At 42.0% G+C, this 25,773-nt stretch overlaps 10 protein-coding genes across 14 annotated transcripts; 4 read left to right on the top strand and 6 right to left on the bottom strand.

Moving 5' to 3' along the window:
• Nucleotides 1–1,133: 1,133 nt before the first annotated feature.
• Unc50 (Unc50 RNA binding protein) lies at nucleotides 1,134–2,310 on the top strand. Its single transcript, XM_002054649.4, has 3 exons — nucleotides 1,134–1,546; nucleotides 1,605–1,964; nucleotides 2,034–2,310. Exons 1-3 carry the CDS (start codon nucleotides 1,216–1,218, stop codon nucleotides 2,168–2,170), a joined length of 828 nt encoding a protein of 275 aa, XP_002054685.1. The 5' UTR covers nucleotides 1,134–1,215; the 3' UTR covers nucleotides 2,171–2,310.
• mRpL19 (mitochondrial ribosomal protein L19) lies at nucleotides 2,299–3,418 on the bottom strand. The gene is made up of 2 exons (XM_002054650.4): nucleotides 3,270–3,418; nucleotides 2,299–3,213 (listed from the first exon to the last, which is right to left on the bottom strand). Exons 1-2 carry the CDS (start codon nucleotides 3,331–3,333, stop codon nucleotides 2,372–2,374), a joined length of 906 nt encoding a protein of 301 aa, XP_002054686.1. The 5' UTR covers nucleotides 3,334–3,418; the 3' UTR covers nucleotides 2,299–2,371.
• Nucleotides 3,419–3,782: 364 nt separating this feature from the next.
• LOC6629279 (putative zinc finger protein 66) lies at nucleotides 3,783–5,618 on the bottom strand. Its single transcript, XM_002054651.4, has 3 exons — nucleotides 4,945–5,618; nucleotides 4,295–4,879; nucleotides 3,783–4,231 (listed from the first exon to the last, which is right to left on the bottom strand). The coding sequence occupies exons 1-3, from the start codon at nucleotides 5,490–5,492 to the stop codon at nucleotides 3,922–3,924; spliced, it is 1,443 nt and encodes a 480-aa protein (XP_002054687.1). The 5' UTR covers nucleotides 5,493–5,618; the 3' UTR covers nucleotides 3,783–3,921.
• Nucleotides 5,619–5,982: 364 nt separating this feature from the next.
• Nucleotides 5,983–8,162, bottom strand: LOC6629280 (lactosylceramide 4-alpha-galactosyltransferase). The gene is made up of 2 exons (XM_002054652.4): nucleotides 7,391–8,162; nucleotides 5,983–7,332 (listed from the first exon to the last, which is right to left on the bottom strand). Exons 1-2 carry the CDS (start codon nucleotides 7,885–7,887, stop codon nucleotides 6,747–6,749), a joined length of 1,083 nt encoding a protein of 360 aa, XP_002054688.1. The 5' UTR covers nucleotides 7,888–8,162; the 3' UTR covers nucleotides 5,983–6,746.
• Nucleotides 8,163–8,301: 139 nt separating this feature from the next.
• LOC6629281 (uncharacterized) lies at nucleotides 8,302–10,151 on the bottom strand. 2 transcript variants are annotated; one of them, XM_002054653.4, is made up of 6 exons: nucleotides 9,875–10,150; nucleotides 9,570–9,809; nucleotides 9,369–9,509; nucleotides 9,155–9,310; nucleotides 8,639–9,094; nucleotides 8,302–8,564 (listed from the first exon to the last, which is right to left on the bottom strand). In XM_002054653.4, exons 1-6 carry the CDS (start codon nucleotides 10,091–10,093, stop codon nucleotides 8,436–8,438), a joined length of 1,341 nt encoding a protein of 446 aa, XP_002054689.2. In that variant the 5' UTR covers nucleotides 10,094–10,150; the 3' UTR covers nucleotides 8,302–8,435. The 2 variants fall into 2 exon arrangements, with proteins under 2 accessions (XP_002054689.2, XP_032295062.1); XM_032439171.2 differs by having other exon boundaries at nucleotides 8,418–8,588; nucleotides 9,875–10,151.
• Nucleotides 10,152–10,206: 55 nt separating this feature from the next.
• Nucleotides 10,207–11,245, top strand: LOC6629282 (RNA transcription, translation and transport factor protein). The gene is made up of 3 exons (XM_002054654.4): nucleotides 10,207–10,366; nucleotides 10,427–10,756; nucleotides 10,815–11,245. Exons 1-3 carry the CDS (start codon nucleotides 10,306–10,308, stop codon nucleotides 11,168–11,170), a joined length of 747 nt encoding a protein of 248 aa, XP_002054690.1. The 5' UTR covers nucleotides 10,207–10,305; the 3' UTR covers nucleotides 11,171–11,245.
• On the bottom strand, nucleotides 11,182–11,713 carry LOC6629283 (uncharacterized). Its single transcript, XM_002054655.4, has 2 exons — nucleotides 11,421–11,713; nucleotides 11,182–11,363 (listed from the first exon to the last, which is right to left on the bottom strand). The coding sequence occupies exons 1-2, from the start codon at nucleotides 11,593–11,595 to the stop codon at nucleotides 11,248–11,250; spliced, it is 291 nt and encodes a 96-aa protein (XP_002054691.1). The 5' UTR covers nucleotides 11,596–11,713; the 3' UTR covers nucleotides 11,182–11,247.
• A 446-nt stretch (nucleotides 11,714–12,159) lies between these two features.
• On the top strand, nucleotides 12,160–20,722 carry alt (aluminum tubes). 4 transcript variants are annotated; one of them, XM_015172266.3, is made up of 6 exons: nucleotides 12,160–12,302; nucleotides 16,599–18,689; nucleotides 18,984–19,094; nucleotides 19,310–19,798; nucleotides 19,868–19,990; nucleotides 20,050–20,722. In XM_015172266.3, the coding sequence occupies exons 2-6, from the start codon at nucleotides 16,668–16,670 to the stop codon at nucleotides 20,056–20,058; spliced, it is 2,754 nt and encodes a 917-aa protein (XP_015027752.1). In that variant the 5' UTR covers nucleotides 12,160–12,302; nucleotides 16,599–16,667; the 3' UTR covers nucleotides 20,059–20,722. The 4 variants fall into 4 exon arrangements, with proteins under 4 accessions (XP_015027752.1, XP_015027754.1, XP_015027753.1 ...); XM_015172267.3 differs by lacking the exon at nucleotides 12,160–12,302 and adding an exon at nucleotides 12,513–12,629; XM_002054656.4 differs by lacking the exon at nucleotides 12,160–12,302 and adding an exon at nucleotides 15,313–15,421.
• A 756-nt stretch (nucleotides 20,723–21,478) lies between these two features.
• On the bottom strand, nucleotides 21,479–24,264 carry Mps1 (Monopolar spindle 1). Its single transcript, XM_002054657.4, has 5 exons — nucleotides 24,014–24,264; nucleotides 23,868–23,963; nucleotides 22,744–23,802; nucleotides 21,761–22,316; nucleotides 21,479–21,695 (listed from the first exon to the last, which is right to left on the bottom strand). Exons 1-5 carry the CDS (start codon nucleotides 24,151–24,153, stop codon nucleotides 21,576–21,578), a joined length of 1,971 nt encoding a protein of 656 aa, XP_002054693.2. The 5' UTR covers nucleotides 24,154–24,264; the 3' UTR covers nucleotides 21,479–21,575.
• A 292-nt stretch (nucleotides 24,265–24,556) lies between these two features.
• On the top strand, nucleotides 24,557–25,771 carry LOC6629286 (transmembrane protein 192). The gene is made up of 4 exons (XM_002054658.4): nucleotides 24,557–24,795; nucleotides 24,940–25,072; nucleotides 25,124–25,400; nucleotides 25,463–25,771. Exons 1-4 carry the CDS (start codon nucleotides 24,656–24,658, stop codon nucleotides 25,690–25,692), a joined length of 780 nt encoding a protein of 259 aa, XP_002054694.1. The 5' UTR covers nucleotides 24,557–24,655; the 3' UTR covers nucleotides 25,693–25,771.
• The last annotated feature ends 2 nt before the right edge of the window (nucleotides 25,772–25,773 follow it).

The raw sequence follows: 25,773 nt of genomic DNA, 5'->3' as shown, positions 1-25,773 counted from the left end.
ATCCGGAAATGTCCTGTGCTGCGCGGACAAGATAGATCGCCCAAGTGGGTAGCTGAGAAACTCAACTCGACTCGGAGAGCGAGAGAGGGAGAGCGAGCATTGGCAGTGTCCAAATCTCAACCCCTATTTGGAGTGAAAACTGATTTTGGCTCAGTTTCAGCTCAAGATCGCATCCCTGTGCCCTGTGTTAATGTGGCTGCGACATGCCTAAGTAAATCCAAAGTTGACCTCTAAGACGACCTCAAGATGTGTCTGTCTGAGCGCGCGCGCGCTCGCTTGCTGCTCCTTTTGTGCATGCGCCGGTGTCATTGTTTGACCTTTTCTGATTCTCCTTCTCCCTTTTTTTTCCCTTGGCACCCGCTTGCCTTTGTCTTATGCCTGCGTTTTGATCCTGACCCGTTGTCAATGCCAAAGGGCATTGCAATAAATGTGATAAAGATTGCTTATTGTTTTTGCTTTTTTTCTTCCTCTGCAATTGCCCAGAGTTTGTGCCATAAATTGCCCGTAGCCGGCTGATCGGTGACCGTTGACCGCTCCGTTGGTGTCTCATAGCGTTGAGAAATGCATTCAATGATGCCTTAATTGTGGCACAGTCGCATCAACGGCAGCTGAAACTTTTCATTTCCATTGAACTATCTTAGCAATTGTGGGAGTTTAGCGTGTGTTTGCCAGAAGTGGCATTTATTTGTGCTTGGTATGTTCAATATTTTGCACTTAAGACATACAAGTTATTAAATTTTTTAATTTATTTAGTCTTAAAATGGTTTTAAAAAGAATATCGAACTTGGATGAGCCATCGTAAACTAAAAGATTTGTTTGCCTTGCAGACTTTTTGCACAAATGCGCCAATTGCATAAAATAGTAGCTCCTTATCATGTGCATCAGCCAGTCACAATAGTCTCGGCCAGAAGAGACGCCGATAAAGTAATATATATGAATAATTTCAGTTATTAATTTGGTGTATATCTTTTTTTTTCATAAAATCATTTAAAATTAAAGAAGTTGGCGCATTTTGTAAATATATTCGGTCACACTGGTTGTCTTAATAATCGTATCGATCTAATCATCGATATTTTCAATTGTGAATACACTGCGATAGTATCTCATTTCGATAATTTTATTTTTTCATCCCTATCGGACCTCAAACCAGCTGTTCTTGCAGACAAAAATGCAAGACGTTTACGTTTACATATTTAGTTTTTAAAAACACAAAAAATGAGCCAATACAGTAACATTAAGTACACGACATCGCCAACGCCATCTGTGGTGTCTGGCTATTCGAGCGCATCCCGTCTGCATTCGCCTCTGCCGCCGCCCATTGGATATCGCAAGGATTGCCTCTCGGCAACATCAAAAAGCTACAAATATCTGCGGCGGTTGCTCAAATTCAATCAAATGGACTTTGAATTTGCATTCTGGCAAATGATCTACTTGTTTATAGCGCCACAGAAGGTATATAGAAACTTTAACTACAGGAAGCAAACCAAATCTCAATTCGCCCGCGACGATCCCGCTTTTCTGGTGCTGCTGGTCATTTGTCTATGTGGTAAGTGGTTGGAAGCAAGTCGAATTTTCAAGGAGTAATATTCCAAATGTGCTTTCAGTTACCTCTCTGGGCTTTGCATATGTACTGGGCCTGTCCATTTGGCAAAGCATTTCCTTTATTTTCTATGTGGTTTTCGTTGATTGCATATTTGCTGGCATCATAATTGCATCATTCTTTTGGGTGGTTTCTAACCGTTACTTGCGCACCAATAATCTGGAGCCGGACATTGAGTGGGGCTATGCATTTGATGTCCATCTGAACGCCTTCTTTCCGCCGCTGATGCTATTGCATTTCATACAGCTGTTCTTTTACAATTGGCTTATAAGCCAGACTTGGTTCATATCACGATTCCTGGGCAACTCCTTTTGGCTGATGGGCATGGGCTACTATGTGTACATCACTTTCCTGGGCTACAACTGTGAGTAGAAGCCATTTATAATAAAAACCAAAAACTAATCTATTTCTCCGCACAACTGACACCTTGCAGGTATTCCACACTTGAAGAATACGCGCCTCATACTCATTGCGCTGCCCATTATCTTTCTCTTGTATCTTGTCGTTACTATCATAGGCTGGAATGCAACAATTTCGTTTGTAAACTTCTATAAATATCGCGTGTATTGATGATTCAAGTGATGTGGGATGTAAATTATTTTGCTTCTTAGCTGCTAGGCGCTCCCTACAATAATGACCTATAATACTAACTACTCTAGCATAATCCATGTTAATATATATATGCATAAAAGTTCAACTTTCAATGTCAATTAAGATTTTTGGTTTTATTAGACTACAAGTTAGAATAACAAATGCAGGGCCATATAGCATCTATGCCAGCTGCTTGGGTTTCACAAAGGTACGTTTCCGTTTGTTGCGCTTACGCTGCAGCTCCAAAGTATGCAATTCGGTGTGTACCTCTGCAAAGATCTCCTTCTGCTCCTCTTCGGGAATGGTGGAGCGGTATTGCTTCATTAGGTCGTATTTTTCCCAAGGCTTTTGCACTTTTGCGGCAGACTTGCGATGCTTGTCCTTCAGATACTGATCAATGTTAGCCACGCCAAGTAAGTTCTGCCGTTCCCAGCGCTCCAACCAGGGTCGTGGACGCAACACTACTTTTATATCGTTGACAGGCACTGGAGTTCCTTCTTCCAACGTTTCCGCTTCCATATGCTCATCAAATGTGCTATATTCCGGCAGTGCATCGCGCAAATAGAATAGACTATCGTCCAGACGCTTCTCTAGACGCAATACCTCGACTTTCTGTATGGTGGGATCGTACAGTTCGTAGACTACCTCTATGCCCTGGTGATCGATGACATTGCGAAGAATAAAGCGAGCGCGAAGTCCACAGCGTTCACGGTGTATACAAATGCCTACGAATCGACTGGTCTTACCGGCCGCATGGGGATCAGAACTGGTCACAGCCAGAATGGAGCCAACATAGAACTCGGGTAGTTCGATTTGGCGCCGACGGTCCAGCATATCCAGACGTTCCAGCTTTTCGCGCACCGAGTTTCGCCATTCCACTTTGGGATCGGGCAGAAACTCTGGATATACAAAGCGATAGTGTGCAGGCACAATGGGTTTTCGAACTGACGGACCAGGTGCTTCCTGCTGTTGCGGCACTGCGACTGCCGCAGCCTGCTGTGTCGGCTTAGTGGAAAATGTGACTGAAATTGTCGCGTGATCAATGCTCACTTTTAACCGAACTATCACATATACTCACCAATGCGTTTTAAGGTGCATTGTTGCACCACTCTATGAGTTAAAATTCTAGCGTTAACGTTCATTTTAACAAAAAATATGTTTAGATAATCAGGACTAGAGATGGCCAAAGACTTCGACTCACACGACTTTGTGAATATCGACTATCGAAACACGTCGTGATTTTAAGTGTGCCCGATATATCGATACACACAGCTTAAACAAACACCTGTTGATGTTTATGTTATCGATTCGTATAAAAATCAATAGTTTTAAACTAATTTTATTTACAATAAGAAATCTTAATAAATACATATAGTTTGTGAAATCCCCCATTTAATTTGCAAACTGCTTAAAACTTTTATTAATATTACAATACACTACAATTTGTACAAAACAAATTAATTTTATCAATTAAAATGTTTTTTTTTTTTGTCAGCTTGACATGTTGATAATGCATCCAGTTTCTTTAATATAAATTAGTAAAATAGAGTTCTTGAAAAAAATGTATGTTATAAATTGCACCACTTCAATATTGTCTTTATAACTAAATATTGCATTTAAAATCAAATAATAAAATACGAGTACTAATAAATAATGACAGTCATAATACATAAATAAAAAGGCAACAAATAAGAATACAGTTGGAATAACGCCTCTTAAGAGCGCCTTATTCAGTCATCACATTTAACAGTCAATAGGTGTGGTGGTAATTGAATTCGCGCCACACGTACGATCGCCCGCTTTATTGCTGGCACCAGCAAATCTTTGGAATCGTTGCGCAACTCCTTATGAACGCCACTGCTGTGAACTCTGCGTATGTGCCTCTTGAGAGCCTGTCCTTGAGTAAATGCGAAACCGCAGGCTTGGCATTTGTATGGACGCTCGCCAGTATGAACCCGAATGTGTGTTATTAATCCATAGCGCCGCGGGAACCCCTTGCCGCAGGTGTCGCAGAAATGAGTCTTGGCATCGCTGTGGGATCTGTGGAGCATAGGAAATTCAACGGTTATTTGTGCACAGACATTGTTATTAGACAATATTCACATTTCACCGCCGCCTTTACCGCTCTTGGTCTTGCTGTGTTTCTGCCGCCCTTTGATAAGTACAGAGCGATTCTTAGACGTTTTTGGATTGTAATTCAGCTTGAGCGGCGCCTGACCGATGTTCGGCTTCGCCTCCATGGCTGCCAATTCACATTCTATGTCCAGCTCCTCGTAGCAGACTGGCGCCAATCCATTTCGTAATCCACGTTCTAGAATGTTTGACGGTCTTTGTTTTTTTTGCCCCTCGCCAGACCTTGCAGTCTGTTGCTTGTTCTTGGGCGCCACTCGCTTTGCGGCAGGCTTCCTGGCCAATTTATTAGGTTTGCCGTGCGGCACTGATTGGTGCAGGCTTAGCTGAGAATGCAGTTTAAAAACAGCGGGACAGTGATCACAGCGAAAGTCCTTACTGGGATGATGTCGCATATGAGCCGTAAGGATGTGGTTCTGTATAAAAGATCGCGGGCAATGCGGACACTGGAACGGACGTTCGCCAGTATGAATGCGAGTGTGAACGGTCAAATCGTGACCGCGTAGAAAGCCCTTGCCACAGGTGCCACAGAAATGCGTTTTCTCACCAGTGTGGCGCCTGGTTGGCATATAAAAAACTGAGGGTTAACTTTGTCTACAAATGGTATGCTGCACATCACTCACTTCTCGTGCAGGCCCAACAGGTACAATCGCCCGAATCCCTTCTCGCAGAATTTGCACTTGTAGGGCCTTTCTCCATGGCTCTGTGGTCTGCGCCTGGCCGGGCTTTTCGACTTGTGCCGCTTTAGGGGCACTCGCTCTGCAGATTTTTCATCCGTCAAGGAAAGCTTATTTTCGTTGGCAGCGGTTTCCTCTTGATACTGCGGCTCTACCTTAATGCAGTTCAAGTTGACCCCCAGCAATTCCTTGTGATAGACTGCTTCCACGAAGGGCAATGCGCACTTGGCATTTTCCTTTTCCTTAATATGTAGCAGCTGTAGCAATTTCCGGTTGCTCTCCTCGCAGGTGCGTTTGAATTTATATGCATTTTGCGCCGCAAGCACGCACGACAGGCATATGTGCTGGGGCAGCAAATCCTGCTGTTTCACCTCGCAGAACTCATTTAGCATTTCGGCCAGGCTGGGGTCTTTATTCGATTGTTGTTGCCGCTCGGCGAATATGTCGACCAACGTAACGGAACTGTCCATGCAAACACGGCAAATTTGGTCCATTTCTGAATCAATGGCTTTACATTAAAGGCATTACAAGAAGAAAATTCAATTCCCCATTGACGAAAAATTATGTATATACATATTAGCGTAAGCACTAAACTTCTATCCGATTTCGATAACCGATATCGATTACAATACTGTTTTGCTAATAAAGAAAAAGAGGGTTGTCTAGTAGTTCTGCAATTGTGTTAAATATGCTTAATTGTAGAGTGGCGACTTTGGATTTAATTTGAGTGCATCGAGTTAGAGTCGGTCTTAATTGCAAGCGTATGAAATTTGTAAGCATACATGCTTTAAACATTAATTCTAAGCAGAGAAAATATGATATGATATGATGATTGACAACCAAATTCATGTCGTTCATTCTAAAGGTCTATCGAACTACTAGTTAACACCGGTTGCATTTCAGTGTTGAACAATTTTATTACGCACTGGGAAGGATTGGTTTGTATACACTAAAGAAATTAACAGACTTTTAAACAATTGGCGCGCTAAAATAACCCTAATTTTTGTGAATTGTTCATTTAATTATTAATACATAACCTGCTTCGAATATTTAATTGCTATTTAATAGAGAATTTGCAGATATTGCAATGCAGATATTCGCACATATATTTGTATTTAATAGTGATTATAAGGAACACTACTGAGGCCAATTTGTTCCTCTATCAGATCCCCATGAAAATACATTATAAAATTATGAAAGACAATGTACTCTAAATATATTCAAAAAAAAAAAAAACGAGTTACAGTTTATAGACAGACAGAATTAACCCATAAGTGAAGACTAAACATCGTTTGACGTAGTATCTCATGTTTACAAGCATACCAATGGGATAGGCACTGGAACCAATAAGACAAAATTAGAAAAAACACAATAGTCGCAGACATAATAATGGAACAACATTACTGATAAATTGACAATTAATCCAATACACGAAATATGTATGTTATCTCAAAACTCTTTTCACATTACATCATTAAATTTTTAATTAATTTAAAAATAGATTTAATTTCTATTGTCAGACGTGGTAACTTGTTAAAAATGAATTGTTATATGAAAGACCTGCCTCTAGACAAATACTTGACTTAATCTCAAAACTAAAGAATAAGTATGATTATAATTACAGCACTCGCCTGCGTGAGAAGCTTGCCATATTAAGCACAATAAATTGGGCACGAACAAAAAAATAATTTAACAAACATTAAAAATTTAAATTTAATATTCCCAAAACGTAAGCCATATTTTGTGAATTAATAAAAGAGCTCTCCTGTAGCCGCTAGGACCCTGGGACAATGCTGCGCCGCCCAATGCAGATAAGCTGCCTTTGAATCAATCTTAAGGGGCCATTTTCTTACTAAATGATTCCACATGTGCACCATGCGCGAGTCCTTGGTGCGCTCCAGCGTTAGATTCGCGTGCTTCGGCTCGAAGAATAGAGTCCACTGCCTCCATGGAATCTCGTAAATATCACTCACATTGAACACCTGAAAGCCGTAACAACGTTCGCGATTATTCACCATGAGCGTAATATTTTGAGTTCCACACAGCTCCCTCAGGACGCGCACTAAGACCATGGGTCCATTGTGGGCCCACGCGCTGCCTATATAATTCTTCTGGAAGTTCTGCAGAAATAGCTCGCCAAGCTGATGGCCAAAGCCATTGGGCTCCAAACTTATAACACTATTGCCAATGCTATCTAATGACTCGGCACCCGCATAATTTAGTGGCACATCCTCCAAGGTACGCAAACTCAGTACGTCCATGTCCAGGTAAACGCCGCCAAAGCGATATAGGGTTATTAAACGTAGTAGGTCAGATAGGTGATACATCAGAAATCTAAGTGGAATATATAAGTTAGCCAAAGCATCTGAATTACAATAAAAACATTTCTAACCTTGAGCTAAATAGCTTTCCATTCTTGATCCAATCTGCAACAGGCGTGTCCTGTGCATAACGCTCTAGAGTTAACTCTCGGAACTGCACATTCTTGTAGCTTAGAAGGGCATCAACGATGGGCATCGATTTGGCATGATGGGTGGAGCAGGCGAACAGAACAAAAACTTGCATATTTGGATTATGCAAGGCGGCAGATTCAATAGGACAGGCCTGATGCGCCTTTATGCTACTCAAATTGTACTGGAAATCTGCACGATGACAGCTTGTCTCGATAAAGAATATAGTGCGTCCTGGCGGAGGCTTGGAGCGCGACAATAAGACATCCTCCACAATATTCTGATTAAAGCCTAATCGGTTGAGAATCTTGGAACTTTGATAACACAAACTTGATAGATTCTGTGATGTGTATATTATAACAAGCACTAACAATAGCACAGCCAGACACGGTAATATTAGACGCCTCCCTCGTCCGAATTTTTTCCAAGCCAACAACATAATGTTCGTCTGAGAAGTTTCGGCTTTCTAAATTAATAATTCTTTTTTTCGGGCTTTTTCTTCAAAATGAATAAGTATACTCAGCTGCGATAAGACGCGTGAGTACTCTGCAGTCTGCTATATAATTTTTTGGGTACTCTTGCTGCCGTGGTATTTTCATTTACTCAGCTGAATTGTAATAAAGAAGGGTAGTAAAGGTTGTGCATGAGACATTCCATCTGTTCAAAAGCGATATCGGTTATCTCGTTGATTAAAATATGTTACAGCCAAGACACGGTACAGCCAAAGACAGTATAAAGAGTATAACAAGTAACGGCCCATAAGATACTACGCAATATTTATAGTGTAAGTTTCTCATCGATCTAGTTGAGTTGCAGTTGTCCGAGGCAAGCGTGTACAGAAATAGAACAGGAATGAAAACAGACCCATTTAATTTGATCATTTTTTACATTATTAAAAGTCGTAACAATATCGTCTTGTAGGCGTTACATTACGCTTTGATCAATAAATAATTCTCAGGAACTTTTGAATGCGTTTATAGCTGAACTTTATTTGACAATAACGGCAGGTAAGTTCTCCAGCGCAGTCAGATAGGATTTGAGATTACTAGCAGCTTGATGATCGGATGGGCAGTTTTTCAATTGATAAATGAATATTTGAAAAAATTGCTGCGTTAGCTATTTAAAAAAAAGCCCGACTCTCTTTAAGTAAATGAGCAATATATAAGTAAGATAGGAATAAGTACACTTACCCCTAAGATTGGTTGAGTCCTTTCATGCACGACAATGCTCTCCAGAAGCACAGCTACAAACTTGGCATAAAATTCGCCCAAATGCATATGCAGAGCCTGCAGAGGAATCGACAATACGCACACTAAAAAACAGCGCTGCATAGCGGCTAGCATCTGAGCACAGGCTTCTGCGCTTCGCAACAGCTTCTCAGACTCCAGCACAAGCATATGCAGGATGCTTTTAGCCCATCGAAAATTGGTGCAGACATTAAGCGAGGCACAGACTTCTAAGCAGGCTACCATTTGATTCGGTTGAGTTAGATCACTAGCTATTGCACTTTTGATATCATCCTTGTTAATAGCAAAATAATAGCCAAGCTTTGTTATTATTTGCATTAGGCAAATTGACATTTCCGTACTGGAGGCCAGTGACACATTCTGTATAAGGCGCTCGAGCATATCATCGCACTGATTCCACTGTAATATTAGTACTTAGCATTAATTGGATTCTACATTTTATAAAGTGGGCTTATATACCGAAAAGGCATCAAGCTCAGTAAGGTGATCCAAACACAGGCAAAGGCAGTCCCAATTGGCATTTGTTTCGGCGATTGTGTCCATACTCTGCACATCCCTAAAGACATGCTCATAGATCACGCCTTGTACATTCAGTTGCTGTATGTCCGCAGAACGCTGGGTAAGAATCGATTAAAAGCATATGAGGTATACTGAGATTCCAGATATATCTTACGCCATGTTTTAGCATATGTGTAAAAATGCGCACGCCAAGCTGCTTGTATTCCGACTGATAGCACTCACGTACGTTGAGGCCCACAGCTAGGCTGAATGTTAACATCTGTGCAGACATTTTCACATCATTTGCGTAGCGGATCTGTAAAGGAACTTCGTTATACCTTAAGATATATCAAAAGATCTGATCACGATAATGTACCTCCAAGTATCTGACGTAGCCATGTACTGCCCCCAATTGACGCTTCCAACAATCCTTGTGTAGATTCCGCTCATAATAATTAAAAATATAGGATTCCTCAGCCTTCTGGCATATGGACGCGAGCTTGCTTAAGATTTGATTCGCATTCTGCAGTACTTGTTTAGCGTCGCCTGCGTCCAGGCTGTAAATCGTCTGTGAAGCGGTCAGTTCACAAAACAGTAGCACAAGCTGTGCACGCAGCTAAATAAGGAATAATTAAGTATTGAATATGGATACATGAATAATTGTTATTTTCTTGGGCAAACCTCCTGGTATAAGATATCATTTAATAGAACATCCTCGTGTCTCTGTAGAAGATCATACAATTCGGGCAGCTCTTGTTTGAGCATGGAATGGTAAGCTTCAAAATGCGCCGGCAGAACCTGCACTTCATCTAGATCTTTTTTGAGGCTAGGCAGCATGCATAGCTGCACCTGATCACGTATAAAAGCCAACTGTGGATCGTTTACATCGCCGCTGGCCATTGTGGAAACAATATAAAACTGCAATTCAAAACTGATTGAAGATGACAAAATACACCGAATGTTATCGATAAGTATCAGCTGTGCGGCAGTGTGACCATATGCAGAACAGAATATGAAATGGTCACTTGTTTTGTTTTTGCACGCCGTCTGATTGCTGCATTTAATTTTGTTAATCTGTGAAATTGTCTATTAAAAGCTACTAGAACAAAATAATGTTAAAGCTTAAGCTCGAGGCCTTAGGTCATCCAACTCCAAGTGATGTGGCATTAAGCAGTGAGTATAGAATGCGCCGTCCAATACTAGTGTAAATCCGACTAACTCTCATCCGCATAGACCGCAAGGAGTTTGCAAGCACCGTACTGTGGCTAGAAGATCAAAAGATACGTCTCTATACGATTGAGGATCGCGAAAAATTGCGCAGCTTGGACAATATGCAAATATGGGAAGAGGGCTACAAGAAGTACTGCATTGATCTAAAAATGCCCCCATATGACACACAACTGGAGCAGCTCACCTGGATGGTGGGGCATGCAATGCGTCTAGAGTTTCTCGATGATCCGTCACAATACAAAGTGATCAATGGTCAGGACCCCAATCTGACAAAGAACAATGGCGCACAATCGCAACAGAAAATTCAAACCATATTCGATGGCAAGATAAATGGTGAGTTGTTTATGCTAAAAACAAGTCGAGTGCATTACTAATTGCAAATAAACTACAGTCCATGACAAGGAATTTATTGCTGGCGTTCGTGCCCTAGCCACAAAACTGAATGTGCCCCATCATCCCAATCATTTGCTGCAATTGGAGGCTATAGCGCGCATTGTGCATGAACGCATTGGTCCGGCAGCCAAGCATCGAAAAGCGATTACCGGCACTCCGTTCCCCTTCGACAAGGGCAACGATGTAGTCTCTGCCAACGATCCAATGCTCGATTACCCCATGCGTATTCTGCGCCTACTGCAGATTCAAAGTCTACGACAGCTACAAACTCAGATCAACGAAACAATTGTCTCAGTGCAGACACTGACTGCTAATCCAAAGACTGACACCAAGCTGGGAAAGGTGGGACGCTGAAACGAGACATGTCTACATACGAGAATAATTGTATTGAACAAATTAAATTTAACTAATACGTTTATAATTAATGTACATCAGCGCTTAAAAAATGGATGATCTCCTGTTATCTTTTTAAGTTCCTTTGTAGGCTCCGTCTTCGCCTTTAGGAAATCTGCATCTGCCAAGCGGGCCACGCCCAAAACTCCAGCAACTGTTTAGTAAACATAGTCAATGTAAGGTTATCGTTGGATATTTTTAGCATACGTACCTGCCGCAATGCTTTTCATGGCGTAATTTTCCACAGGTGAGCGGCGGCGCTTTGCTTGTGCGAGGAGAAAAGCTCCAATACCGATCATGCCAAACCCGCTTATTAGTCGACATGCAACGCAGTCGACGGATTCGGAAACATTGTCGCGGTACCAAGCAGATAGTTTTCCAATCATTGTTTCCGCAGTCGGCGGTTTTTATTTCGAATTTTTCCGAGGTTCGTGTTTGGATTTGTTTTTTGGGTGCGATTGTTATGACAGTTGTGCCTAAATTTGTTCAAACGTGTGACAAGCCGAATGAACGATCTGGATCTATAATTGGCGTTCATTTAGTTCTATCGAACAATTTCAACTGGTCGTTTGTTGATTTATCGATAGCCACAAATTTATCAATTCGACTGTGCGTTAAGCTTTCTTTAAGATATTCTGTGTTGTGTTGATCAACGTTTATGATCATGAGAGAATAGGGCTTATCTCACAACCACTCAAAAAATTGTAAGCAAACAAAGATAATTTATCAATTGTCCATTAAACGATGTTTTGTATGTATTTAATGCGAATATTTGCCTGTAATGATTTGGAAGTGCGTGCCGGTAGAATAAGAACAGGTTTCTTTAATAGATTTTTTTTCTCTTCGTTTTGATAATTATGACCACCCTGTTAAAGTTAAGCATTAAATATCGGCAGCTTCCACTTTGGGTTTTCATTTAGCGTCGCACGAATATTTTATCGGCAGACCACCGCATTCTATCGACCACGCAATGCCGACCGCCACACTTTACAGTGAAACAAACGCAAAGCAATAATACAAACACGAGCGGAAGAAAATCTTTAATTTAAATGTTTTAAGTTCAACATTAGCACTAACTATATCTCCAAGAATTGTAAGTCTCGAAGCTAAATGAAATTGGCTAAGTTTAAAAAGTTAGCATTATGTAAAAGCATAAGGAAATGTAGATGAATATTGATGCCGAAAATGAAAAAATTGCCGACACGACAACGCTACCACACACACACACACTCAAGCACACACATACACGTTTACAACACTAGCTTGCAAATGGCGGATGGTCCCAACAACAAAAACTGCATGCATGTACTATGTATCTGTGTGTGTAGTGAAGGCAGAAATAGTGCTCTGTGATTTCGATGTGAAAATGTTGTAAAACTGTTGACGTTGCAAGAAGTTGGAAGTGTGGAAAAAGGCAACGGTAATTGCAAAAGTAAAAGCAGGTCTATCTCTGCTTACTCGACGAGTGTGTGTGTGTGTGTGTGTTAAGTGCAGTGAATTTGTTGTTTTTGTGCGACAAAGGCGACAGCGGCAGAGACGCCCTTTTGTCTTGAGCTTTGCGTACGTCGCCCTTTTGCATCCATCTCTTCTGACTTTCAACGCCCACACTTTAATCCAGACCATCACTTCGTTGTCTATTTTTGTATGTATGTGTGTTGGTTCGCTGTGCTCCATATCTATCAGGCAAAAGACGAAGACAAACAGCCGCACACACAAAATCGGGTTTAGGTCACTTGGCAGGCATAATCATGAGCATATATGTATATACATATACAAATGTGTACGTGTGTGTGTGTGTGTTTCGCATACATTTCGAATGATTCTCTTTTCTTCAGTCTCGCCAATTAGGCGCTTAATAAGCCACGTTGAATATATTTTCGTATTAATACTTTCACTCGATGCAAATTAATTAAATGACATTAAAGTGCAAAATAATAAATAGTTAAACCCACCGGGCGCAGCTGAAAATATTTATTTCTTACATTTGAATTTGATTTGCCAAGAGCTTGTGTGGCGCTGTCTAACAGACCCGGTTCTACACATACATATGCATCTGTGTAAGTGTGTGCGTGTGTGACTGGCTGTTCTTTGCCTTTGTTACGATTTTATCAAACAAGAAATAAACATAATTGATGTGCTGGCCCCTATAAGTTGCACTCGTAATATGTGTGTCCTCATTTGTATGCACATTTCTTTTGACATTTACACATTGTTGGCAGACGAAGCAGCAGCCGCCAGCCCTGCCGTTCCTCCGGCTACCCTTCCATTCACAATCAGCCTGACAGTTTCTCTCAAAAATAATCGGAAATAATGAATGTGGTTTTCATTCATGCGATAAGCGTAGAAGTTGATTTTCTTAAATACGATTGATAATCTACAGCGGCTGCGGCTGCGGCACGTCAACAATCAATAATAATTAAAGTGAATCAATTTTCGTAATATTTGTTTCTAAGAAATATTGAGTGAGTCATTGTTAAATGCGACTTTCGGTACACAGATTCGGATTTTAGTGACCTACCTAAAAGAGAAAATGGGTATCGTCAGCAACGAACTTGATGCTCCCACGCAACACTCTTCACATAGCACGCTCTCTTTATTAAAGCGCACATAACATTGCATGTTGCATAAACATAAATAAATAACGCGGAGTACTTTCTATATTTATCACTTGCCCGTCGCGGCGGCGTGACTATCAAAAATAGCAAAAGCAAAATTGCATTTATGAATAACATAAAACAAAGCCAACAAACGAAAAGAAAAAACCAGAATGAGTGTGTGTGTGTGTGCGTGAGAGAGCGAGAGAGTGGCGAGCACTTGCAGCATTGCCGTTACACCAATAGTAGGGTGTGAGTGAAAAATTCCATATGGGCAGCGGCTGCTTTTTCCGACTAATTGAACAACAACAAAATTGGGCCAAATTTGCAGTTGCCGCAGCTCGTAACCAGGACAGCAGTAAATTTAGCAAACGACTCGCCCATAAACATACATAATTATTGAGGCACACACATATATATACATACATACTTATGTATATACTTGTTGCAGAAGTTGTTGCTTTTGCTGATTATAATTCTCTTTCTCGTAGCTGTGCCAGCAACCGTAGCCTCCGCTAGTTTTGACTTTCACACAAACAAGCCTATGTATGTATGTATGCATGTATGTGTGTACACATTTGAGCACATTCCACAGCGGCGTTCTTCCGGTTGATGACCTTTACCGGCTTTTATTTGTAGTTTCTTCTTTACGGCCGCTGGACGCTCAAGGAAATGCCCGCCTTTGTGTGCATCACTGAAGAGTAGTTGAAAGCAGCCGCTGCCAGTAAAATCGTTCTGACTGGCACATATTTAGCACAGAGCCGTTAAATGCTTAATGCCAAAACGATCATTAGAGGAGCCAAGTCGACGTCACAAAAATTGTGGGCTCTGGCTGTGTATGGGTATGTTTACGTTGTTAGTGACGCACCTCTATCAGTTCACACTGCAAGCCAACAGCGCAGTCATCAAAATTAACTGGAATTTATAGTGCGCAAATGAGACAATATTGACACAGCGGGTTGCCGACGGAGCAGAGAAGATAAGAGAGAAAGAAAGTAAAAATGTACTCCTGTGATTCCCCAATCAAATACGCACACACATTGAGTGCAAATGCTAACATACAAACATTTACTGCAAATACGTAAAAATTAAAAAAAAAAAAAAGGCATGTACACACACCAACACAATATACCAACAAAGTTTAACTTGCATACTTGTATATGCATGTACTTCTTCAGTAGTAAAAATTTATTAAGTTGGAGCTTCTCAAATTCTTATGTCAAGCAAACCTGAGCAACACAAGAAAAAACATGACGCCGATTCCAGCCAGCAGTTGCTTGCCGGGAGAGAAAGAGCAACAACCTTGAATTGAATTTGCAATTTGTGAATTCTCCAACGCAGCTAAAAAGCAACAGCAGCCAACAGCTTATGGAGCACACTTGAAATTTCAAGTTCTAACTGTATGCGGCCGCCGTTTCTGTGAGCGAGCGAGTGAGCGATAGAGAGCAAAGAGCACAAGAGAACATCGAGCTGAGCTTTAGCGCTGGCTTCGTCGTTGTCGTCGCTGCTGGTCGCCGCCTTCTGTCATTCGTGTTGTGTCCATTTGACGCTCTGCACAAGAGCCGTTCAAGCGCTCTTCGGAAAAAAAAAGTGTAGAAGATCCCACATATCTGCTTTAGTGAGTGGCTTTTGATATTTTGCATACGTGTGCGTCAAAAGGTGGCGTATGTATGTATGTAACGGAATTTCCTGTTAAATTTGCAAGTCTTTCTTTGGTGTTTTTTAATTGTGGGCATTTTTTGTTGTTGTTTTTTGGTGACCACCTAAACTTTATGCAAAAAAGTAAATTGTCGGCCTTTATAAATAGGTTTCTCGGCAAAACAAGTTATTCTGTGTGTTTGTTCGATATTCGACGGAACTTTAATTAAGCTCAGGCAATCGAAAGACAAAGCTGCTGAGCACTTATCGATGCCTGTCATCGATCCTAGCCTGGAATATTCCAACACTGACCACCACTGCAAATGTGCATGTATGCGTATGTGTATGTACGTGCAGTATAAAGTGCAACTGCTATCTCAATTACGAAAGGAAAGCACAATAAACAATACACGATATAAACAAGTCCATATATTTTTTTAACACGTCAACAACAACAAAGACGATAACAAAAATATTTTTTTGGTATCATTCACGGGCCGGCAAACTGATAAGCACGTTCCATGCCCATTTTCACAAGGCACACGCACCAACACACATGCATGTGAAAGCTTCGAGTGGATGACAATTATAATTGCTTTTGATTGTTATGTCGTTGATCTTGTTTTTTTTTTTGTTTTATGTGAAATATTTTGAACAGCCCAACAGCCATTCACTAATGGCAAAGCCACACGTCATCAGTAATCCCGAAAAAAGCTCTTCGAGTGCTGATAAAGTGCGCAAAGAAAAGAAAAAAAAAACCCATTGAAAGAATAATCAGTTTGTCGACAAAGATCTCTTTTGACGGCAAACAACAGTTCTGAAATACACTTAACCAAAATACTCAATTATACCTAATTCACATTTAATTATGTTGCGCTTCTTAAAAAATTGATTATTATTATTAACAATTGTTACACAAACTTCCATTGATACAGACTTTCGAGAGGTAATGAGTAAAACCTTTGGCTTTATAAACAAATATAAATGTTTTAAGCCAAGTGTTTTTAATGCCTAGACTAGTCCGGTTTATTCCTGACACAAACAATAATTATAGGATACTCAGTAATAAAAACTTAAGGAATAAATCGCTTCTCTTCGCGTGCTTTCGTATTAATAATTGATTTTAACTTGTTCTTTCACTTCTCACATTATTGCAGTAAACCGCATAAGAATAAGAACAGCGCTCTACACACAAATATCGACTGCTGCCGGCAAAGTATGCAAATATGGATTTCCACATACTGATTGTCATTGGTTGTGTGTTCGGCGCATCGCTGCTGTCGTTTCTGTTCATCAATAAGATCTTCAGGCGCAAGACATTTGAGGAGGTTGTGGCCGAGAAGCGGGCACTGACCGCCAATTTGTATGCCCAGAATAAGAGTGGCGGCAATGGGTCGACTCAGCGCAAGCCCAAGAAGAAGGAGCTGAAGCGCGAGAAGAAGCAGCGCCAGCGGGAACAGCAAAAGGACACGGCCAGCAATAATGATCAGGAGGAACAGGACGACTATTCCGATGGGCATTCCGAGGAGCAGGGCTCGGTTGGACTGGAAGAGGATACACAGCCCGGATTGTCCAAGCAGCATGTGGAATTCGAGCCAGATCCGGAGGTCATGAACGAGGAGGAGCGCCGCTCAAGCAATGCCGAAAAGGAAAACCAACCCAACAACAACAATAACAATAATAACAAAAAAGGTAAAAAGGACAAGCGCAACGGTGCCGGATCCAAGCCAGCTGTTGGAATTCTGGTAAACAAGAACGAACCCGTATCCGTTCGGCAAACCCCCGTAGAGGAAACACCGGCTCTAAACAACTTTGAGGTGCGTGCACCCAAAGATGTGGTCGAGCTGAAGAAGCAGGAGCAAAAGGAGCGCAAGGAGGACAACAACAACAGCACCAAGCAACATGCCCAAAAGAAAAACGGCAGCGCTGCCAAAAAGGAGAAGCCACCAGTTGCCGTCGCACTGCTCAGCGCTGCCATGGAACAGCCCGTGGAGGTGCCGCATGTGCCCAAGCAGATCAGTCTCAAGCAGCAGCAACAGCCAACTGGCTCACCCAAGCAGCACAACAATTTGAACAAGAACAAGCAGCAGCAGAATTCGCATGCTGGCAAGAAGCAAAAGGAGACGTCCTTGACCGCCAAGGATCTGGTGCAGGCGCTGGACAAGCTCGCCGAGCATCAGACTATCGGTGTTTCCGCGCTGATGAATGTTTTTGCGCGTGCCGAGCTAAATCGTTCCGAGATACAAATACTCATTGATTATCTGCTTAACAAGCAGCAGGATATGCCCGCCAATCACGGCGAGTGGTCCGATGACATATGCCAGAAGCTGAGGCGTCAGCTGCAGGAGAAGGAGAAGCAACTGGCCGAGGAGCAGGAGGCATCCAGTGGCATCCAAGCCAAGCTGCGTGAACTGCGTCAGGAGATTAACACGGAGCGCGCCCAAATACACAGTCGCAGCCAGGCGTACAATGAGAAGCTGCAAAGCAAAGATCAAGAGCTGGCCGCGCTCAATCAGGAGCTGGCCAGTGCCAACGAGAAACTGGCCTTGGAACGCCAACAGTTCCAGGCGAAGCTGCTGCGCGAAAAGCAGGCCAGCTCGCAGGATCTGCTGCCGCAGCTGCAGCGCCTACAGCAAGATCTTGCCCACAAAGAGAAGATCATTGCGGACATGACCAGCTTTGTAAATGCCGAGGCACAGCAGAAAAACGAAGTCATTCAGCAGCAGGCCCAGCAGCTGAACGCCTTAGAGCAGCAGCGCGACGAACTGGAGGCGCGCCTCAACAACAGCGTGTTTGAGCTGGAGCAGCGCAAGCAGCTCGAAACGGAGAACGCCGAACTCAAAGAGGAACTGCGTAATCTGAACAATGCTCTGGAGTCTGCCAAGGCTGAGCTGGCCCAATCACAAGGAGAGCTAGCTCGCGTCTGCAGCACCGAACTGCCTGGGCTACGTCAACAGGCGGCCTCGCTCGAAGCCAGCAATGTCAGTCTTAACCAGCAGCTCAGCCAGGCCAACAGCCAGGCAGTGCAGGCCTCCGCGCAGCAGTCGGAGCAGGCTCAGGCGCAGTCCGAGGCGCTGACCACACTAAAGGCAGAGCTGCGCGCGCTCACTGATGTGCAGGCCACGCAACAGCAACAGACCACCGATCTGCGATCCCAGCTCCAGGAGGTGCAACAGCGTGCCGAGCAGCTGCAGGCCAAGGAGCGACAGCTGGAGCAGGAGCTGCAGGAGCAGCGCGAGAAAAATAATGTAAGTTGAGCTCTTCGAATACAACTGGAGTACTAACGCTCGATATGACTCCAATCCTGTTCCATATGAGGATTATAATTTACAAGACTCGCAAATAGTTGCCGACACGATAATATCCTTGGCCATATATACTTCACGCATTACACTCATTTAACCATGTAAAATGTCCTTTAAATATTATCTAGATTTATAATAACTTGATGTTCTTTGTTTCCTGTTGCTTCTAAGTATTACTCCTTATTTAATACTGCATCCCTCTTTCTTACTAATTGCCACGTATTTGTGTTTCGTCAGGACGTTCGTATGAAAAATTGGAAGTTGATTGAAGCGTTGCAAAATGCCGAAGCAACCGCCAGAACCACAACAACAGCAAAGACGAAAACAAATACAGCGCAAAGTTTAGGCGTAAGTGCATGCAACACAAAATTATTATTTCCTTTTTCGTTTTTAATAATAATGAGAGATTTAAGGGTAAAAGGCTAAACCTCCTTAAAGTAAATTAACTCAATTGCTGTGATGATTCCATTTCAGTATAATTTCCGACTTGCTATTTCTCTAAATTGTTGTCTTACCTTGCAAACTAACTAAGGTTATTCTTTTATTTTATTTGACAATTGCAGCAACAACATAAACAGTTGCAGCAGCAGCAGCAGCAACATCAAGAGCAGCAGCTAAAGGCAGCTGCCGCCAATGGAGGCGAGCTGAGCGCTGCTGCCAGCAGCTCGGCAAAGGCTGAACAGCAGCGCATACGCGAGCTGTACCAGCGCTTGTATCCTGATGCTGTGAAGGCACATGCTGCCAACGCACTGAATGCCTCCTTCGACGAGTGGCTCGAGCAGGTGCTCGCCACACACATCAAGCAGCAGCAGAAGCAGCAGCTGCCGGCAGCACAGAGCAGTAGTCATAAGTCCACACAATCAAGCAACAGCGGCGACAGCAGCAACAGCGACCACAATAGCACCACCCACAACAATATTAGTAGCAATAATAGTAATTCGAATAGCAAATCTTCCGCTAGTGCTAGTGCTGCCGAGCAGCAGGAGCTGCACACACAGAACCTAAAGCTGCGCAAGCGCAACGATGAGCTTACGCAGCTGGTCACAAAGACGGTAAGCGGCAGAGTTGAATAAATTAAAGATCAATAATAATGCATTTCAAATATGATATTCTGTGTGCAGAGCAACACTCTGGTGGACTTGGAGCAGCGGGCACGCGAGCAGGACGAGCATTGGCGCGGCATTGTCAGCCAAAAGGATCAGCTCATATCCAAGCTGCAGCAGCATGCCTCAAATGGCGAGCAGGTGAGCAAAGCTCTTGACTAATTCGATCAAATAGTTGTAATATCCTTTGACAATTTCAGGACATTTAATGTCGCCGCGACAAAGCGCCGCCCTTAATAAATAGCAGAACCACAACGATAATTGACAACAATCTTAAAGTTTGTCGAACTTCCAAAAAACAAAAAAAAAAAAACTACAACAACCACAACAATTCTAACAATCTATTAAGTTTAAAGTTTAATATTAAATATATTTGAAACATAACAAAAAAGAAAACAGCAACAAAAAAATACAAAAAAAAACTACAAAAGAGATAGAACAAAAGAGGAAAAATATACGAGCCCAACAACAGCAACATTTAACATTTTAAAGTAGCAAAAAAAATGGAGTAATTAAGTAATGCTTTAAACAATTATATATATATATATATATACATATATATATACATAACTAAAGAAGGCAAACAAAACTCGTGCAATGTTGAACACTTTAATGTGAAGCGAAGGAGTGAATTATTATTATTATTCGAAATGATGAGTATATGGCCAGCGGACGGCGAAGGATCTGTTAGCTGCGCGGCTGCTGTAAGGACTTGCTGGTTTGGCAAAGGCGTCGTGCAACTGAAGCCACGTCCAGGTTCACAGATTGCGGCTGTTGCACTTGCATGCGCATACACACACATACATAAAACTTGTTTGTAATTTTGATTATTTATATAGATACACATATATTATATTATATTATATTATGCTATATTATTTGTGTTTACCTGCATTTAAAAACCACTAAAGAGTGCGCGCTCACATTTTTGTATATGTTTTATTATGTTAAGCAAATGAATTTACAGTCTACTTGGATCGCAACTACTTAATAAAATCATAAAAGCAAAACAAAAACTATTGAAAAATTGTGCAGCAAATTCGTATTAGTATACGTTGTTCCGTTAGAGAAATTGTATGTACATCGTGTATTAAATTTTGTTCGTTTCATTTTGTAAACAGCGCAAAGTATTCAATGTAGCCGCAGCAGTAAATATGTTAGTAGAGCAAATGGTTAGCCCACAACAGCAACATTTAATTAAGCATATGATAAATAAAAAAAAAAAAAGCAAAAAAAAAAAACAAAAACAACAAAAAACTATTTTTATATACATATAAAAGAAAATGATTAAAAAAACAAACTTAATTTATAAGTAAACGCAAATTACAAACAAATGCAACACACACAAACGCATCGCCGTTAAACTTGTTGTGCGACGTGTAAGGGTAAAGGAAAGCAAATTGGCAATTAATGTTAATACTTGTTGCATTACATCAAAAGTTAAATTAGACAAGAACAAATTGAATATACAATTAAATAAAACAAATGCCAATAGGTCACAGATAGCGTTCTGATCGATCGACACTAAACGCTGGAGTATAAATAAAACTGGCGATCTGGACGCTGCATTATAAATATTTATGATGTATCATTTATGCTAAACGAGAATTAAATACACACACACACACATATGAAAATTCAGTGCATTATATTTCTGTGTTTTACTCCTATCATCAAATGTGAATGTGCTTAATACTAAATGAAGATGTATTCTGCAAACTTGTAGTCAGCGCTTGGACGCCAATTGTAGATTCTGTAAGGGTATTACCATATGGAATGGATACTGAAGTAGTTCTACGCACGAGGGCCGCTTCTTCGGATTCAGCTGTAGACAATGCTTGACCATCTGTGCGGAATAATAAAAGAGTTTAGCTCAGCATATTGTTGAATCGAGCCCATCAATGTACTCACATGCACTAGCATCAGCGGATAGTAAATTGGTATAGCCGGATACTCGATGCTGGAGCTGGGATTGGCAATCGCGCTCATCTTGGCATTGATGTTCCTAATGTGCCCGAATGGTGTCTTCTGATACAGCAGCAAATACAAAATGCAGCCGAGCGACCAAACATCCGACTTTGTCGAAATCTTTATCTTGGGCTGATTGCTGCCGCGCATCGGACTTGTGCCGCTGGAAATGTCGGTAAGTGCTTCCGGACTGATGTAGTTGAATGTGCCCGCCTGTGAGAATTTAATAATGCTTGTCGAGTCCACCGAAATGTTGCTTGCAATGCCAAAATCGATTAGCTTCAGCCGACCATTAACCATCAGAAAATTAGCAGGTTTCAGATCCGAATGAATCACACCGTTCTGGTGTATATAATTGACTGCCTGCAGCATTTGGTAGAGTATGTTCATCAGATTATATAGTGGCAGGTTTGTCGTAAATCCTTGCAAGATCTTGTTCAAGTCACAGTCGCCCTTCTCCATCACCATGTAGAGTTTCGATTCTTGCCGCAACAGTTGACTGTGTAGAAAACGTAGATCAATCATCAATTAATTTCAATCAATAAGAGACTAGATTACTTTTATATCAATCAAATTTAGGCAATGACAAAAGTGGAAATACTTTATTTCCAATAAGGAGTAGATATAAGACTATATAGTAGTCCGATTAATCTGACTCCGGAATATGTACTCATTGCAAGAAAAATATGTCACATATAAACAGATGAACCTAGCTATGACCTAGGCTAGGGCCACCTGTTGATACGGATGAAGGACACATATTGTTTTTGAGAATAAAAATAGTGCTCTCAGACGCTGTTTCTGATTTTCAACTGTAATGAGTTTGAGATTTCACAAGCATATTGTACATTTAAGCTTGCCGATCGCGATCGAACTCTTCTTTCATGTTTTAGTCATTAATTCGTATTAAAGTAATATTTACTTACTAGTCATAGAGGGAAACAACGCACACATTGCCCTGGAGCTTCTCGAGCAGTTTGGTTTCGTTGAGATAGCCCTGCACCACAACCGGATCGGCTTGCAGATCTACCACTTTAAGAGCAAACTCCTGGCCCGTATCCTTGCGACGTGCTAGATAAACAGAACTTGAGCCGCCACAGCCCAGTTTTTTAACTATGACATACTCATGGTTCTTGATTTGCAGCACATTGGAATTCGATTTCGATGATGTATCTGGTTTGTCAGGTACTGCAGCAGCAGTCACAGGTGCGGACACGGACGCGGACACGGGTACTGCAACTGCAGCTGACGAGCCCAATTCAGACTTCGCCTGCTCAGCATGACGAAATGCACCATCAAGTGACTTTTTTGATTTGTTGGCGGTGGGCGCTTCTGCCTTTGGCCGTGGCTGAGCGGGCGTATCCGGACTCTCGCTTATTGTGTCGCATAGCGAAAACGTAAGACTGTCGCTTGTAAAGGGCGCCGCGCGACTCACAGTCATGGGCGTCTGGAAAAGCACCTTCTGCGAACGAAACTCATTTGCCAGTTCGATGCGAGTTTTTTGAGTAGTTTGTGTGCGCGTGCCATGCCTTGTGGCAATGCTGCACACCTGCGGCGTTACAAATTCCGTCTCGGGCTTGGCATGGGATTTCAAAGAGGCCGCTGAAGTTGCACGCATTGGCGTTTCGCTATCCACGGCCTTGCGTTGCTCTGAAATTATTTGCAGCGTGGAGGGCGGTGGTTTTTTGATCGGTTGTTGATGTTTTTGTTGCTGTTCCACTTGCAGATGAGGTGACTTGTTGGTGTTGTTGCTGCAATTGATGTCCATGTTCCCGAAACGGCCAAGAAACGACAAATTGGAATCACTGGGGCGCAGTGCCATCGCCGATGTGGAAGGTACAGTTGAGGTGCTGCCAGTCAGCTCATGTGTAGGACTCAGCACAAAGGAATCGTTTAGAATGGCGCAGTTCAAATTGTGATTGTTCTTATTATCCTCATCATCACTGTCCGAGTCCAGCATTGTCATCTCTGCACGTCTTCTGGGGCTGGAATTGAAAGCTCAATGAAATTCTGGCAATCAGCTTATCGTTACCCAAGGAAGCACACTTACAACAGGCCGTGAGAAGGGCCAGCTTGTCGGTTCTCTTTAGTTCCTTGGTTGCGCGCAATGCCTTTCTGATCCATATTCTCTTTGTTTCCATTGTCGCTGCGATTTCAGCTAGTTAGCAATTGAACTCGTTTGTGGAAATAACTTACATTGCTTCCAGTTTCCGGCTACCAGCTTGATCCGCGTTCTTTGTTTTTTGCGACTTGCAGGGTGTAATGCTGTATTCATCTTCTGAATCTGTACCAAATGCCAACAAATCTCTAACATGGCGTGGTGCAGGTGTAGTCATTTATAACCAGTAGTTGTTTTTTTTTTGCTCGCAATTTTGTTTTACAATTGGGTCACAATTCAATTTGAATTTGTGCATCAACAAATCCCTCGGATTGTTTAATTTTCTTAGGGCTGCTATTGTGTAATCGATACATCGATTCACTCACTCGTAATATCGATATATGTTAAATCGATTTCCTTACCATTGTTATCAAGAGTAGAATAGAATAGAAAACACATAACACAGCATTTTTATCAAATTAATTTAATTTAAAATTCAAATATTTTTATGGTTTTCCGTATCTATATTTTTGAATATTCATTACTAACCATCGATATTTGCTATCATTATTAACCATCGATATTTTTCACTAGCAAGTATCGAGCAAAATACTTTGACAGCGGTCTGGCAACACCAACATTGTGTCAGTCCCAAGCGCACCGCCGACAAACAACAAACAAAGCGAATTTGTATTAGGTGCTGCGCAGTTGATCGAAAGAAATACAGACAACAACCAAAAATGGATAATGAAGCAACAGGCGCAGCTATAGCGACCGGCGGTGCGCACGTCCATAACCAGGACACGGATGAACTGCTCGATCCGGTATTGTTCTCAGACAACAATGGTTCATTTAAGCTGAAAACTGTGCCCGCATTTAGGTATGTATATATGCAGGCTGCCTGCCGGTGATGCTATGAATCATACTGTGAAAGGGGTGATGCATTTGCTGATATCAGCTGCGCAACTCAATTAACATATACCAATGAGAATTAATTTACTTCGTATTTATTTGTGTGCCCTAGCTTACATTTGCTTATCTCCACGGTCATTTCATGTGTGGGCATTGGTCTGGGCGCGCTCTGGTCCGAGGATCGCCGCTGCGAGGCCTACTTTATAATGCTTTACCTTCGCGCCACATTCTGGTTGATCACCTTTGTGAGTAGCAAGTGTATAAAGACGTATTTGCTCTAAACATGATTATTGTAGATTTTTGATCACTTTGTGAAAAAGCAACATGACGATTTACGCCTGAATGGCTACCACGATTTCCATCGCGATACGAACATGCAGAAAGGAATTCCACTGCAAATTGTTTCACTGTGGAACTCTATGCTGCTGGCCGTACAAGCGATGATCCATCACTATTACGGAGATCAGTTTTGGACGCACTGCGCCGCCGGCTGGCTGTCGCCTATAAGCTATGTCACCGCTTTCAATGTGGCCGAGAATTTGGTGCTCGCTGCCACCCATGGCTGCTATATAGGTAGTATGACACTGAGCTAGATTTGAAAAGAAAACTTATGCGTTTCCTGTAATGTCCTGCAGATAAGGTGCGCAAATTCAACAAGGCTAAGCTGTCGCCGGATGTTTTGCGTGGTGCCGATCGTGCCGGTGGTTCATTGGGCCTTATGCAGCCTGGCGGTGATACGGCCGAGCTGCTTGAGAAGCAAGCGGATCTCATTGCTTACTTGAGGGATCACACCCACAAGCTTAACCAGAAACTGCATCAAATGCAAACGAATGTGCGTCCCGTGCGTGTGCCGCAAATCCCTTAAAAATCATATAAAACCTGACAAGCAATACGTATTCCTTAGCATCCTACATAAAATATAAATATACATTTTATACATTAAATT

Source organism: Drosophila virilis, chromosome 2 (genome assembly GCF_030788295.1).
Source record: "Drosophila virilis strain 15010-1051.87 chromosome 2, Dvir_AGI_RSII-ME, whole genome shotgun sequence".
In the NCBI taxonomy this organism is placed as follows: Eukaryota; Metazoa; Arthropoda; class Insecta; order Diptera; family Drosophilidae; genus Drosophila; species Drosophila virilis.
Note: the sequence above shows the minus strand (reverse complement) of the source record. Positions and strands in the feature narration are given on the sequence as shown.